Source organism: Ahaetulla prasina, chromosome 3 (assembly GCF_028640845.1).
Source record: "Ahaetulla prasina isolate Xishuangbanna chromosome 3, ASM2864084v1, whole genome shotgun sequence".
NCBI lineage: Eukaryota > Metazoa > Chordata > Lepidosauria > Squamata > Colubridae > Ahaetulla > Ahaetulla prasina.
In genome coordinates, this window is record NC_080541.1 from 78,993,996 (window position 1) to 79,009,785 (window position 15,790).

Sequence of the window (15,790 nt, forward strand, 5' to 3'; positions counted from 1 at the left end):
TTTTTTCTTGTTCATTTATTTATATTATTTCTATTTTTCTTTCAAATGCCTCATAATAGTAAAAAAAGAGAAAGAAATGTAGCTATACTATAGACTAACTTAGCTAAATGACCTCAGTATGTAATATAAAGTATACTGAGTGAGCCCTAGTATAATGTTTTGCTTATGACTCCAATATAATGTTAAGGTTATGACTCTATATCTGTGATGGCACATATAGAACAGTACTGGCGAACCATTTCAGCACTCGGTCATGTGCGCGTGCAAGAACGCCAAAAACTGGAAGAGCAGTGTGCGCATGCGCACTGGCCAGCTGGTCTTCCAGTGTCTGGTGCGTATGCGTGCGTGAAGACCAGCTGGCCAGCACGCATGCACATGCCAGAAACTGGAAGTTCATGTTCCAAGACCATGCATGCGTGCTGGGGAACTGCTCTTCCTGTTTCCAGTGCTCACGCATGTGTACACCAGGAAGCTGTTCTTCCAGTTTCTGGTGCTCCCCTGTGCACATGCACGCACGCCCGTTTTCGTACTTGGTGCCTTAAAGGTCCACCAACACTGCTCCATATGTTCAAATATACTTGCAGTTTGAATATCTGGTAGATATTTACTGTTACGTATCGAAATTTCTATTCCTGAATGATAGACACTCTCTATCGTAAGCGTGTCCAACCCACAGGCCACATGTGACCCTGGACAGCTAGTAATGCGGTCCCACAAGACAATTCTTCACTCAATGTGGCTCAGGCAAAGCAAAAGGTTGGACAACCATGCTCTACAACTTTAACAGGCTTGGTACTGATTGTTGGAGTGACTTATTACTCTTGTGTTTGTCTATCTGTTCACAGGTATCATTTTTGGAATCAGAATTTGGATTATGTACTATGTTAATAGTAGTAATAATTATTACTTTTATTAAAAACCAGTATGAGATATTCAATTTTTCTAAAGGCCAATGCTTGATTTAAGATACTCCTCCAAGAGTTAATTATATTAAACATATACAAAATTTTCACCCCTTTGGGTGTTACATATCTTTCTCAATCTCAGATCCTCTAAAATAGGCCTGAGAGTTTGAGGGTTCTGCATAGTATCTTAGCTGTTCCTGCAGTAGCCCTGTACTCTGGTGTTGTTCTTAGGATCCGTTTAAGCCACTCTCTCAGTTTAGGAATCACAGCTCTAAGTACTCCTGCCGCCAGTGGGACCACTCTGGTTGTTACTTTCCACACCATCTATAGTTTCTCCTTGAGGGCTTGGTACTTTTTCATCTTCGAAGACATCTTCGTCCTGATGTTGCTTGCCATCACTACTACTATCTTCTGGTCCTTATCTACTACCATTCGTGGTTTGGTCAGACCTTCCATCAATCTGTTTAGACCTCTATGTATGACCAACCGGTGTTTTGAACTATGTGCTTATGAACTGGCACATATGATCCCACAGCATCTGTCTATAATGCCTAGTAGGACTTTTTATGTTGTGGGGAGGCAGACAGTTGGACAGCACTGCTTCCTTGTGGGGTCTTTCATGATCAGCTGTCCTTCCTTGTGTTAGCCAATCTAGGTTGCTAGTAGCTGGTTCATCTATGCAAACTAGACATTCATGCACTGCTGTTAAGTTTCTTTAGCCAGCAATGTGAATCACAACTGAGCCAGGTGCTCTCTAGATCTTCATATTTTGACCCACTGTTGGATATCTGTTACTGTGATGGCAACTGGTTCCTGTTCTGGAAAATTGCTGTGGGCTGCTATTCAGCAGACTATACAGTTTCTGCTCTTGGTGGCTTTGCTAAAAATGTGTTGTTACACTGCAGTTGGGAGTTCACCTTACATAGTTCTTGAGAGAACAGGTCATTTTATCATCTTGGCCTCTGATTCTCTAGTGTATTTTCTTAGCCAAGTGTCAATCCTTTGAGCTTTTGTTTAGCAGTCCCTAGGCCTTCAGATGAAGCCAACACCTAAAATGCAACACCCTTGCATTTTTTCAGTAGCTGAGGCCTACACTCTTCTTTAGTTCCACCAGCTGATTAACCTCTCTCTGTGTTGACTTGATCCTTGCCTCCAACATACTCTTGCTCTGATTCTGATTTTGTGTATTGCTGTTTTTCTTGATTGCATAATCATGCGTCTCCAAAATTGCTGTAGTGTACACCAGTTCATTGAATTAAGGTAGTAGTAGGGATTGCCATGAAGGCTCTACTGGCATCTTCTAGCATGCTAACTGATGGTACTGTTCCAAAGAGCCTCAGTGATGAGTCTTGAGGGCTGACTATAGCTAATTTATCCATGGTCTTATGCCTTGTATCAGCTGCTGTGCTCTATAATAGAAAGGGTGGCAGTAACATTCCAACTTTAGGTGTTGCCTGCATATCCAGTTGTTCTTCAGGATTTCCTTGAGTTCAGGATGTAATATGTAGTTAGTCTGATTCAAGTTGTGACAGCAGTATTGGGTAACTAGTTGTTTTCAAGTTAGTGTGGATGTAATTCTTCTGTCCATTCATAGTTCTCTTATACATTTCATATATCCCCGCTCATTAGGTCTGTTGTTGCAGTAGCATTCCATCAATTCCAAATCTTTTGTCTCATGCATGTATGACTTGTTCCAGTAGCCCACTTATCATCAGATTGTCCTGGTTCCCCAATATCTAGCACAGATTTTGTTAATCTTGGTGAAGTCTGAGCTGGCATGACTCCCGTAGTTTGTACCCTTATATAAGATAAACAGGTGAAGCATTAGTAGATCTTTGCCAAAGGAACCCTACTTGTAATGTAGGTACCAGCTGGGAGTCAAACTCCAGTGTCCCACATCAAAGTGTGGCGCACTAACCCTGGGGTGAAATCCAAAATTTCTTACTATTGGTTCTGTGGGTGTGGCTTGGTAGGCGTGGCTTGGTAGGCGTGGCAGGGGAAGGATACTGCAAATCTCCATTCCAACCCCACTCTGGGGCCAGCCAGAGGTGGTATTTGCCGGTTCTCCGAACTAATCAAAATTTCAGCTACCAATTTTCCAGACCCTGTCAGAACCTGCTGGATTTCACCCCTGCTCTAACCACTAGGCTATCCAGCTACTATGTATAGTATCTCTCTGTTTCTCTGTCTCTGTTTCTACACACACATGCAAAGCACATATACATACATACATTACATACACATACACATACATACTGTATACATTTATACACATACACATCAACCGAAACAGTAAGAAACAAGAAACAGTGAAGACAGAATGAGTGGAAAGGCTAGTCAGAAACAGGAAAGAAAAATTATGCACATGAAATCGAATAGGATGGCGATGAAACAAAAGAAAATGATGGACAAAGGAGGAAAGAAAAGAGATAGCTTATAGAATGCTTAATAGCTAATGCATTCTAGTAAATTACATTGACTAGTATGACTTTTACTAACAGTGTATATGCTTCAAAAGATAAAGGTGCTCTCAAGTCAAGTTTGATTCCTGCTAACTGCATAAGTAAAGCCATAAACTTTTCTTGACAGCAATACATTCACTACTGCCAACTTCCCAGGAATTTTCTAATTGTCTTCTATCCAAATACTAAATAGGCTTAACTAACCTAGACAAAAGTCAGCCAGATTGAACTTCAATCATTATGAAATATTCAATACTGTAATCCAAATGAGAGGAAAATGAAAGGAAGCTAAACCCTCTTGCCCTTTTTGCTGAAGTCAAAATCACTGCTTCTTCCTCACTAGGAGTGAGGACTCCGAAGGGAAAAACAAAGTGACAGAGGCAACTTTCTGACTGTAGGTACCATGCATTTCTTCAGTCTTAAACTGTGCCCTCATATAACTCCTTTCCCCTCTCATATTCCTTTCATGTAAATATTTGACGAGCTATCAAGAAAAAAGGCGAAGAACATACTAAACAAATAGTGGCAATAAGCCTGCAGTATAAACTTCTGCAGTTACTTCAAAAAAAAAAATCATTACATAAAGATTAACCTCATTAAATAGGGAATATTTCCATGTTTGGGCTCTCATTAACACTGGGGATACATATAGCATTTCAAAAGTACCAATAAGTATAAACTTGTAAGAACATTACATGTAATTTCTGAAGATTACATTTATGTTAACAAATAGTTATTCTTTGTTTTACGTCTTTCAGATTTAATCTGAGCATTCCTAGTAAAAATTTCATAACCAAGGTTATAAATCTGCTACATTTTACAGTTCGATGAATCCACTTTCTATGACCTGAGTTTCAACTGAGAAGAATTCTACAAAAGTAATGCTGGCGTAAGGAGAGGCTATTAAACAAAATATGGTAAGTACATACTATTTCCAGTAAATTAATTTAAGCAACTGAAGTCAGAATTCTTATATAATCTGAAATATTAACACAAAATAAACTTGGCTAGCAATCAAGGATCTAAGAGGGGGAGCTATTTAACCTGTTACTTCAGTTAATAGTAGTCCTGGAACTATACCTAAAACATCAGTGGGTGGTAGGGTGGAAATGGGACAATTTCATTTATACCTGTAGGAGGCGAATGCATACTACTCTTGATCTCTTATTCCAAGAATTGATGAACAAACTTTGTGTGTGTGTGTGTGTGTGTGTGTGTGCAAGTTAGTCTTATATTGCCATAACAAGTTTTAGTGCAACTGTTTATAGAAGCATCTATGTGTTGTCCTTTCATTAAAATACTGTTGATTCCATGAAGCAGCCGCCGTTTCCTTAAAAAATGGCAGGTGCTTCATGGAATGTATGCTACTAATAGATCTGTAAATTGAACTGAGTACTGAGAATTTCATTTGATACTTTTAAGAATTCATTATCATGATTATTGCTGCTATGAGCACATAAAACTCTAGATTGCATTGTGTTCTATAAGAATGGGTAGATAGGAGTGGACATGTTGTGAAGTTCATCACTTAAGGAATGTCATCTTGTGGTACCCAGGACATGTGCTTTCTGTGTTATGGTACCTGCCTGCTGGAACAATATTTCCTCAGATATGCAGATGGATTCTACCACGATACTGTCTGGAAAGTTATTTAAGACCTGGCTGTTTTCCCAGGCTCTGGATTAGATCAAATTTTGAGCTCCTGTTAGATGGGTTGTTAGTTATATGTTCTTTCTGGACCCATACATCATTCTTTTCTATGTTTTGTAATTTTGTTTTGTTTTTTTAATTACAAGCTGCCTGTGTTCATTGGGAACTGAGGATCAATATATTGTTTGAAATAAATAACTAAACATTCCTCACATTTTCTTCAGTTTGATAAGACATCTATCTGTTCATGCAGATATTACCTGGCTTTTGCATACTTCTAGAATGGTTAACCTTGATTTGGGGAAACTGTACTATAAAGTAGTTTGAAGGCCTTAATATTTCATCTCACTTTTTAAAAAAAATAATCAAATTCATCTGGTGAATTTAAGAGAAATTATATATCCCATTCTGCAAATGTCAAATGTTTGAAGAACATACATATATGCACGTATATGTATACATATATTTCCAGATTCAGCTGGCTTTTTTACTGCTAAAATTATGCTTCTCATGAAATGTGATCATGTTGTAATTAGCAACGTAATTAAGCTGCATTAGTAATACAAAAATACACAGAGTACTATGAAGTTCTTCTCAAATGCAAATCTGTTATACTTTTTTTCAAAAAAGCTACTTAAATACTTAGAATTTCCCCGTTTAAGATAAGTGTAGTCAATGCAGTTATTAAATACCTTAAGTAAGTTGTTCTCCCATTTGCTTGAGTAGACCAATGTGTCAGATTTGAAGGTGGTGCTTATTGCTTGAGTATAAGATGATTTTTCATCTTTCTGTTTTGAATTCAAGAGGGAAAGTGCAATCTTTGTTGGCAAACCAAGCGGGTTGGAATTGTTGGGACTGATAGACCAGGAAGAATAAGCTGAAGACTGTTGGTCATGTTGTAATAGATGTACTGGTTTCCTTTTTAACAGGTAACACCATGTAAAGTTTGTTGCTGTCTTTAGGCTTGGAAAAGATAATCTCTGTGTATCACCTGTATTTACAGCAGAAAAATTAGTTCCAGAATTTGCTTGGCTGTGGATATCAGGTTTCTTGTTTTCATTAAATTCTGGTGACATCCTTTCTTGACTGTCACCTAAAATTTTTAGATATGAAGGAGTGTTCTGCGGAACAGACTGATGAGGCCTTCTGCCTGCAAAGTCTGTGGTTCCAGATGCTGGTAGGCTATCTTGTTCTAAGGAGTCTTTTACAAATGAATAACTTTTAGACTGAGCAGATTCAGGTGAACCAGACAACAAGACATCTGATGAATTATTGGCTCCACTGCTTTCATCATCCGGATCCAATGGGAAACTTTCAAGGGGCTCAGTGGTACAGCTCTGTCGTACCAAAAGTGGCTTCTTTTGCTTATTAAGTTCATTTGGTTTAATGTTCAATGGATGCAGTGATACAGCACCTGTGACAGAAACAGCTCCACTTTCATCTTTAACACGTTTCTGATGTTTTTCCATGGCAATGTCTAAACTATTGGCTGGGGAAAGCATGCGTTTACTTGAAGCTGTAGCTTCCTGTTGCGGGAAAAGTCCACCAACCGGCACTTTCTGAATCAGATTTAAAGATCCTAATGAAACTGGCATCTTTCCTTCCGTCTCATAAACTAAATTTTCAAACAAAGATATTGGCTGGTAACTCGGCAAACACCTCCGATTATTTTTGTGGGATTTTGGCATCAAAGCCTGGTCTTTTGATACTGTCACTGATGCAGTATTTAGTATGCAAAGAGGCTGGCTTACTTGATCCTGCGTAACTAGAATTTGAGGAATGGGTGCAACAGAAGCTAAGCCGTAAGATGGAATATTACTGTGAATACGTACCGGAACAACAAAAGGTTCTGCCTGATAGACCGAACTGCTGTTGTTTTTAGGAACAGTTTGCTGCAACGGCTGTGCTACATATGGCTTAGACATGTTATTATTTAATTTACTAAATATTTCTAATGAAGGCCCAGCTTGATCCATGTCAGCTATTCCCGGAAGACCTGAAGGGTATTGCTGTTCTGCTTGCAAGGTTTTAATATGAAGCTGATATTTAGGTGTAAAACAATCTTCTTGCTTACAGTGCTGGTTAGCATTTTTTTGAGTTCCTAGTGCTGATCCTTTAAGAGATGCTTGGGAATTGCGACTCAGTGAGGACTGTTGATCATGGTGATTTAGACTTGATCCTACAGACTGTTGAGTGGCGGGAAAGTTAAGAAAGTTGTTGCTCTTTACTGATTCCTGCAAAGTCTTGCTATAATTGTGTGGGTGCTGAGAACCTGAAGAAATGTCCTCCAAAGATGTCTCAGAACTTTGCAACCTTTGAAAAGGCTCTGCTGAAGTATCTGCTTGAAGAGCTGTTTGTAAGGAAGCATGTGATACAATGTCAGGCAGGTTCTTTTCTGGAGCAATATTTAAAGAGATCTGTCTGACAAGAGGTCCCCTCCTCCTTTCTAAAAGAGGTACATGTCCAGGGCCACCACTACTGGCATTCAATTTGGAAGAGGAGATCTCTTTAAGTGAGGCAGGTTTCGATGCAGTCACACTTCCATAATCAAAGCTCTTGCTCCTAGAATCAAATACTTCCATGGAAGGCTGGGTACAATTGATTTGTTCAGAAGCAGCACGTCGCATTTCTCTGTAATGAGGACCAGGCACACTGAGTGTATTTGAACAGGGAGGAATTTTGATGAATTCCACTGATTTATTAACAGAGTCTGCTTTGGAAGCATTCTCATTCTTAGCGAGTTCATCTTTATCAAAAGATGCCGAGAAGCTAGATGCACGTGATAAACTACTTTCCCGACTGAAGCTTCTAGAAAGTGTGGATTCAAAGCTCGAATCAGCAGATGACTGCTCAATTTCAGCCAAACGAATTCTTTTCTTTTTTGGAGGAAGCTTTTCAGTGGGTAGCTTTGATAGTGTTTCACTTCGTTGAGGCCAGTTAAATTTTTCTGTTTTCTCAAGATCACTGCATTGGCATTCCTGGTCTCTATCTGGCTCTTCTGTAACCAGTATTTCAGGAACTTGTATGTTATGTTGGCGAACAAGTCTTAGTGGCTGTACTGTTGCATTATTTTCATTAGGAGAAACTCTACATTCATGATGAATTTGATGCCGTGTTGCTTCAGCTGCCTGAAGACTTTGGGAAGCACTTAAGCGTAGATGCTTCTCTTCTTTAATTGCATTATTCAAGGAATGGAACTTCTCAGGCTTGTTTGCTGGGAAAGAAATAGGTGATATTCTTTCGAAAGAATCTGCTTTTTCAAATGAACTAGGTCGACTTAGGGAATTTGTATGCTGAATCACAGAAATTCCAGCTCCTTGCCTTTTCAGCTCATTTTTTTCATGCACAATCGGAACACTATGGTTCTTCCCATGCAGCAACGTTTTTGGCTCTGTGGCTTGCTCTGTGATTTGAGTTTCAATCTCATCTTGTGTCAGTCTCTGAACTGAAGCGTTGTATGAATCCAGGAGAGCAACTTGTTTAGCGACAGCGTCTCCTGGTTTATTTTGGCTCTCTACTTCTGCAATATTCTTTGACAGGCTACTAGTATCATTTGTTGGTGCGTCATCATCCTCATCGCCAACACTTTTCATTTTCCTCCTTTTTCTTATCTGAGGTGTCTGCTCCCACACACCAGTTGACGTTGCTACTCGATAATGAAGGATTTGTGGTTGTGTACTGTTCGCAATAGTTTTATGTTCAGAATCTCGAATAGCTGCCTTGGTTTTTGGTCCATGCAACTCTGAACAATAAAACTTTTTGTGGTTCTCAAAATTCTCCAGCTTTCTGTATCTATTTCTGCAAGTCTCACACTCAAACATTATCCCTCGGCCTTGATGGGACTTCTTAATTTTATCCAAATTTGAGCCTTGTACAAATGACTTGCTTCTTGCCATTAAGAATTCATTTGGTACACTGCATCCGTAACTTTCGTCCACAGATCTTGCTGGTCCAAATATGTGCCCTTCACTGGATGATGAATCTTCTATTGCTGTTTGACGAACAAGTGTGCGAGTGTGTCCAGTTTGGAGCTGTGGAGTGGAAGGTCCTGGCACAAAGACGTCATCATACAAAGAGGCAATTTTATCATCAAAAGACTGACTTCCACGCAGTGGATGTGGAGGAGGTATTACATTGGTAGGTATAGCTGAATAACTGGTAGTAGGCATAGAATTACTTCTGGTTATGGGCAAACAGTCAAGGGTTGGTACAGACAAGAGAAACACTTGCTTTGACTTTTCAGTTGGTGTAAAAGGAGACTTTGGTATGTCAGAACTTGAGCTTGTTCTTCTCCCCATTGGTTTTAGATCAAACTGGAAGGAATCTTTAAAAATATAGGATTTGGGAGAATCAATACTGCCTCTTCTAGAAAGGGATGTTCTACGTGGTTTCACGCTGTCCAATTGCTTGTCATCCACTACTGCCTCATTATCAGATATTAATTTTGAAATGCGTTCTTCAAGGGTTTTTGTGGCCAAAGGTGGTCTCATTTGACCAGATGAAAGAAAAGACTTGTCAGCACAAGTAGTCTGTGCAGCAGTAACCACTGTGGTGCTCATTCGTGGCCCACAAATTTTACTTAAGTCTTTTTCAGTTGTGGGGGGTCCCTTCAGAAATGGAGCTGGTGGACTCATGGTCTGGTCTGCACTTTCTGAACGTGAGAAATAGCCTGAATCAGTGCTGCCTAAGCTTCTAGGGCTCAGGAGACATTTTCCTTGTTCTTGAGAACAATCTGTTGCCTGCTGTCTTTGTAACTGTGCGTGTATTGTTGCCCCTATAGAGTTTCCGGGCTGTTCCTCAGAAATATCTATTTGTTTTTTCTGATGTTTGTTTGTATCGAAATCTTTTATCAAGTCACTGTAAGTTATATCTGATTTCACATTTGTGATTGTAGAGCTAGGGACTGTTACTTTGGGGCAATCAGGTTGTAAAGGAGACATATTTATAGGATAAACAATGACCTTAGGTAAAGCTGTTCTTGCTTGAATAGTTGACTCCTGAAATGAGGAATTGCCTACTGGATATTCTGAGTTGCTTAGTGAGATGGGATTTCCTTTGCGTAAGGGTTCGGAATTAGAAGGGATTTTCACTATGTGAGTTGGTTCCAGTTCTAATGATCCTTGATCATCTTGCCTCTCATCCGCCGTGCCTTCATCATCACTGTCACCACTTTCTTCTACATCTGAATGAATGCTAAGTGCTTTATCTGATTCATGGGAGAGAAACAGCCCAGAAGAGTCTGGCTGGAGGACACGTCCAACTTTGATAGCATGGGCGTGCGATTTCTTGTGCTTGTACAAATTGCTTTTAGTTTTAAAAGAAAATCCACAGGTCTCACAAGGATACGGTCGTTCTCCTGTGTGGGAGCGAATGTGCTTTAGAAGAACACTGGGCTTAGCACATGCCCTGTTACAATACTCACAGACATATTTCCCCATTTTTTTAGGCTTCTGGACTTTAAGAAGGTTACATATTTGTTCTGCGCCATGACTGACAACTGAGGCTATCTGGGCTGAATTGTACAAGGGAGCTATAGGTATCTGGGCAGTAGAGCTGGGTAGTAGAGCTGGATTAATTGACAAAGGAGAAGACGACTTTGCTACTAGGTGATTTTGACAAAAAGCCTGAGAAACAGACGACTGGGAGGTTACTGAAGAAGATACTGCTGTGCTATATATATGTTGGAGTTTGAGATTTTCCTGATTCTGTTGATGTACCACAGAACTAGTGAAATTTGGGCATGCAGTTACTTGCTGATTGTGTTGTCCAGCTTTTGCGGAAACTTCTTCTTTTGAGTGAGAAGCTGAGTGCATCTGTGCTTGTGAAGTCTTCCCTGATGTTGTTACATGCACAGTCTGTGAAGTGCAAGGATAAAACTGAGATGCAGCTACATTTTTTTGCTGTAATGAAGCCTCGTGACTTTGGGCACTCCGTGTATTGGATGCAAGAGAGGAAGAGGTGTTAACAGTTCTGTTTGGTCTCAGTTTGTCAATCTGCATTCCACTAGAAGGGCACTCGTGTGCTAAAGTGTTCAGTTCAGGCTCCATAGCTTTCAGTAAGACATCAAATGCAGTATTTGTACAGGAGGACAAATTATTACAATCAACAAAACTAATACATTCATTGTTATCTATCTTTGATATACTTGAACAGCTAGCGGAACTTTTCTTCGCTGGTAGTTGAGTTGAACTGTATTCTTCTACTGACCATTTATTTAAGTCCAAGGACTGAGGTAACAGAGATGATTTTGTGTGTAATATAGTCTCGGCTGTAGATACTTTAATAGCTACCTCGCTATTAAATGTCCCCACATTTTGTTTATTTTGTTTCCCATTTTGTGAAGCCAAACTATGAGGTTCCTTTAATTGCTCTGAAGTATCAGGAAGTATTTCAGAAGATGCTGAATGGTCTTCTACTTTTTCTTTAGATTTTGCCTGAGCTGGAGTTCTCAAAGGTGATTTGGGTATTTTTGTCTGATGATTCTCAGCTACAATCTTTTTACGCTTCACACCTTTAACTGTGTCTGTGCTCCCTCTTGTAATAGCCTTGGAGATGTCTGCCCAAATACAAAGAAATAAAATCACATCATCAAATGAGCAGTTTAATTTACAAAGCAGTTTCAACTAACACAATGCTGAGTTCTTTTAAACCCATGCTTTTTACAATTGGCAACTACTAAGCTACTACCATAATTAAAAAAATAAAAAAACATAACTCATAGTGACTCATCCGGGTTTACCTGAACCTACTTCAGCAGAATGAGTCCAACATAAAACTTCAGGAATTTGGACAATTCCAGAGTCTCCACTTTCTTATAATCTGCTTGAATTCTAAAAAATATTACTTAAACTTCTTCTTTATGAGAGGCTAAACAAAGACAAGAAATGTATCAATACCTGTTATTCCACTTTCATCATTTACTATTCCGTTACAATCCATTTGCATAACTGATTGACAAACAAGCAAATAAATAAAAATAGTCTAAGTATTTATGCACAGTTAAGTAGGGTCCACTATAGCTTTATCTTTTGGAGAGAACAGTTTAATAATGCTACCTCTCTGGATAATGGATTTAATATGAATATGATTAAAATGAAGTTTGACTCAAGAATATTCCATAATATGTTCTGTATTTATTTATAAAACTCTGGGTGGCTCAAATGCAAAACAATGAAAACAGCATAAATACAACAGAGCACACACACACACATTAAAAAAAAACCTTTAGAATACAAAATACAAAAGGTGAGGCCCCCTCTTTCAACAACATTGACCAGTACTGGGTTTCACTAAAATCCGCCCCACTCCTAATCCCTATGGGAAAAGCCAGGATTTTACAGACTTCCCGAAGGGCAACATAGCCAGTGTCATCCATATTTTGGGGGGAGGGGTGTTCCAGAGGGAAGACACAACATTCTTGAATCTTACAAGATGGCAATGTTTCACAGAAGACGTAACCCCCCAAGTAATTTGGCCCTGTACCGTAAATGGCTTTAACGATGAAAGACAACACTTTTTGTACTCCAAAACATGCTAGAACCAATCAGCTCTTGCTGTAGAGCAAGGGTGTCAAACGCGATTTTATTGAGGGCCGCATCAGGGTTGTGTTTGACATTGGGGGGGCCAGTGTGGGCATGGCCAGTGTGGGTGTGGCCAGCTCGATGTCACTTGTGTTGGTGGTACCTGTGGCCTGAGCGCTCTGTCAGCAAAAATGGCCTGAGCGCTCTGTCAGCGAAAATGGGCTCCAAGCTCCGTTTTGGCTGTGACAGCCTCCTGCAATCCTCTGCCAGCGAAAACTGATCTTGGGAGTACTGACAGTGGCTCTCACGAGCTCTGTTTTCAGCTGTGACAGTCTCCTGCAACCCTCTGCCACAAAAACAGAGCATGGGAGTGCCATCCGTGAGTTCCATTTTTGGCTGCAATGGCCTCCTGCAACCCTCTGGCAGAGAAAACGGAACTAGGAGGGCTGCACACAGCTCTCTCAGGCTCCGTTTTTGCTGGCAGAGGCACTGTGAGCCGGTCCTTCACTGTTTCCAGGGCGGCTCCTCGGGCCAGATCTAAGCACTCTGTGGGCTGATTCCGGCCCCCGGGCCTTGAATTTGACACCCCTGCTGTAGAGGTATTAGATTGGCAATTCCTGGTGTACCCAATGATGCTGCAAAGCACTGAAACTTCCAAATGCTTTTCAAGACAGCCCTACATACAGGATATCGCAGTACAGTAATACAGACAAGAAATGATTCAGAACCTCTCAATCTACAAATTGATGCAATTGATGCGCACGAAGATTTGTGCAAAGTCATCCTAGTTACATCTACCGCTTATTCCTCAAGCAGACATTGTGAGTCCCAGATTACTCACCAATTCTGTCTGGTGGAGTGCTACCCCATCCAGTTATAGATGGAACAGAATCAGAAGGCCTCAAAGCCAGAACACTCTATCTTGCTAGGTTTCAGCTGCTACCTGTTCCTCCCAATCCAGCATCAAGGCACTGGGTAAGCATCTCTACAGCATGAGTTGCACAGCCTGGGGCAGAAATGTATGACTGGGTACTATCCAGCAGTGAAATCCACTTACATTCACTACCAGTTTGGAAATGAGAGCACGCATGCGCTATGCGCGTGCCTCTTCTGGGCATGCGCAGAGGGTAAAAAAATGGGATGTAATGATGTCCCGGCAGGTGGGGGGTGGGCCTTCCGCTGCCAGCGCTACCAATTCATGCGAGCCGGCTACATCCAGCTGGATTTCACCACTGGTATTATCCACATGCTGATGATATCTTACCCCAGTGGTTTCACAAAGATGTTAAACAGGAGTTAAATAGGAATAGAGAGTTGAATTCCACTCCCAATACTAATGGCCCTCAAAATAAGAGGATAACCATCATCACTCCCAACCCTATAAGCCAACCCAGAAGGATACTGAATACTGGAGAATAAGGATAGATTCACCACTCCCATCCCTTGCTCCCCGAGTCATCCACAAGCATGACCAATGTTGATTTGATGCTTAAGCCTAGCCTGAAACTAGATTGAAAAAGGTCCAGATGATCCACTTCATCCAAGGCCCTTTGAAGCTGGGAACTAAGGACCCTCTCAACAATCTTTCTCCAAAAGGAAAGGCTTGGAGACTGGCAAATAAGCATTCACCATGGGTTGCATTCAACAAGTAACCTCCCAGGTGCTCTTAACCAGCCAGAAGAGATACAGATATCCAAACTCCTCTCCACTTCCTCAGGACTGACAGGTTGAAATTCTTTCCAGATAACTGAGATTGCACCTCAGTTCAATTCCGTATGACTTGCCCAGGCAGAATCCAACTCCAAGCAGATGAGTGACTTTATACAACAGATGTTTAAAATAGTCTTCACAACAGCCCTGGAGAAGTTCCTCCACCTGATTCTTACCAAGGAGGGACCAGGTTGCAGGAGGCATGGTTGCAAGACAATTATCTGCAGATGCAATAAGAGCAGAGAAATAAGCCTACTTTCACTGCTTATCACAAGGTAAACTTTAATGAATATTTTATCTGTGCCCATATTTGATATTTGTCTTCTTCCAGTGGCACTCTAGACATCTCATGTCATTTCATCTCACAGAGTTTCTCTGACAACCGTGTGTGTGTGTGTGTGTGTGTGTGTGTGTGTGTGTGTGTGTGTGTGTGTTCTTGGATTCACAGATGCAGAGAATCTGCAGATTAGATCCAGGATTGTTGTTGCCTATTCTTTTCAACCTGTTCATTTCTAAGGACTTGGACAGGTCATTCAACACAGCTTCAGGAACATTTCCAAGCTACTTCTGGAATCAATTGAGTCCATCAATCATCTAGAATATATTAATCAAATTCCTCCCTACAAAAGATACTAGCTGAAAACTCCAAGTCTCCAGGGGATTCATTTGTCCATGACAAGGGACTGATGGCAATATTCCTCAAAGCCAGATACATCATCAATGCCCACAACAAATACCAGATCTGGTGTATGTTATCTTCCAGCTATCTTTAGGTCCCCTAATAATCTGGATCAAATCCTATGATTGTATTGAACTCCCAAGTCACCTCTGATTCTAGGCCCGCAAGAGTCAGTTTAAAGCCTGTCATAGTCATAAAACTGGGAAAATCCATCACCAACTGAACCACAAAGCTGAGGAGTTGGAAGCTTATACAGTAGTAAAAATCCCAACTGATCTCTCCAGCCTGCTTTCATCAATAGAATTTTACAGTTCATTTGGCTATTTTCAGCACAGAATTCCAGAGAGCCACCAGAGATTTCCAGATCACAATAGCCACTTTACCTGACTTGTCCCAGGATCACTCAAAAGCCAGAAAGCACATTTCTAAGAGAGAGAGAGAGAGAGAGAGAGAGAGAGAGAGAGAGAGAGAGAGAGCGCATGCACACACACTTTCAGTAATGCAAACTAGGCCTGACCTATCAATTAAGTCATCAGTGAGTCTTATTACAGCTGACTTTACATTAAATAGTAACAGATGGGAGGACAGGAACACTGAAGGTCTAATCTTAGGACTAAGTGCAGAGGTAATAAACACTGAAGCTGCCATTCTTGAGAACAGCCCACTCTGTCCCTTGCCCATGTCTCCTCATGATGTCTTTGCCTTCCTCCTGCTAAACATTCAATCACCCAGACCGAATCTACCCAATCCTCCTACACTCGGTCCAATCCCACAGACCCTTGCCCTCCCATCCCTAATCAAAAAAACCCTTCATTACTACATGCAATACCAAATGGATGACAAACCTACCCAAATACATGAGTA

The 15,790-nt window shown here is 40.7% G+C and overlaps 1 protein-coding gene across 10 annotated transcripts in view; it reads right to left on the reverse strand.

Moving 5' to 3' along the window:
• HIVEP1 (HIVEP zinc finger 1) overlaps positions 1-15,790 on the reverse strand; it is a 91,644-nt gene that overhangs the window by 23,784 nt on the left and 52,070 nt on the right. For all 10 annotated transcript variants that reach the window (XM_058176137.1, XM_058176141.1, XM_058176146.1 and 7 more), the window contains one exon: positions 5,710-11,573. In XM_058176137.1, the coding sequence (XP_058032120.1) occupies positions 5,710-11,573 (5,864 nt within the window). The remainder of the gene's footprint in view (positions 1-5,709; positions 11,574-15,790) is intronic.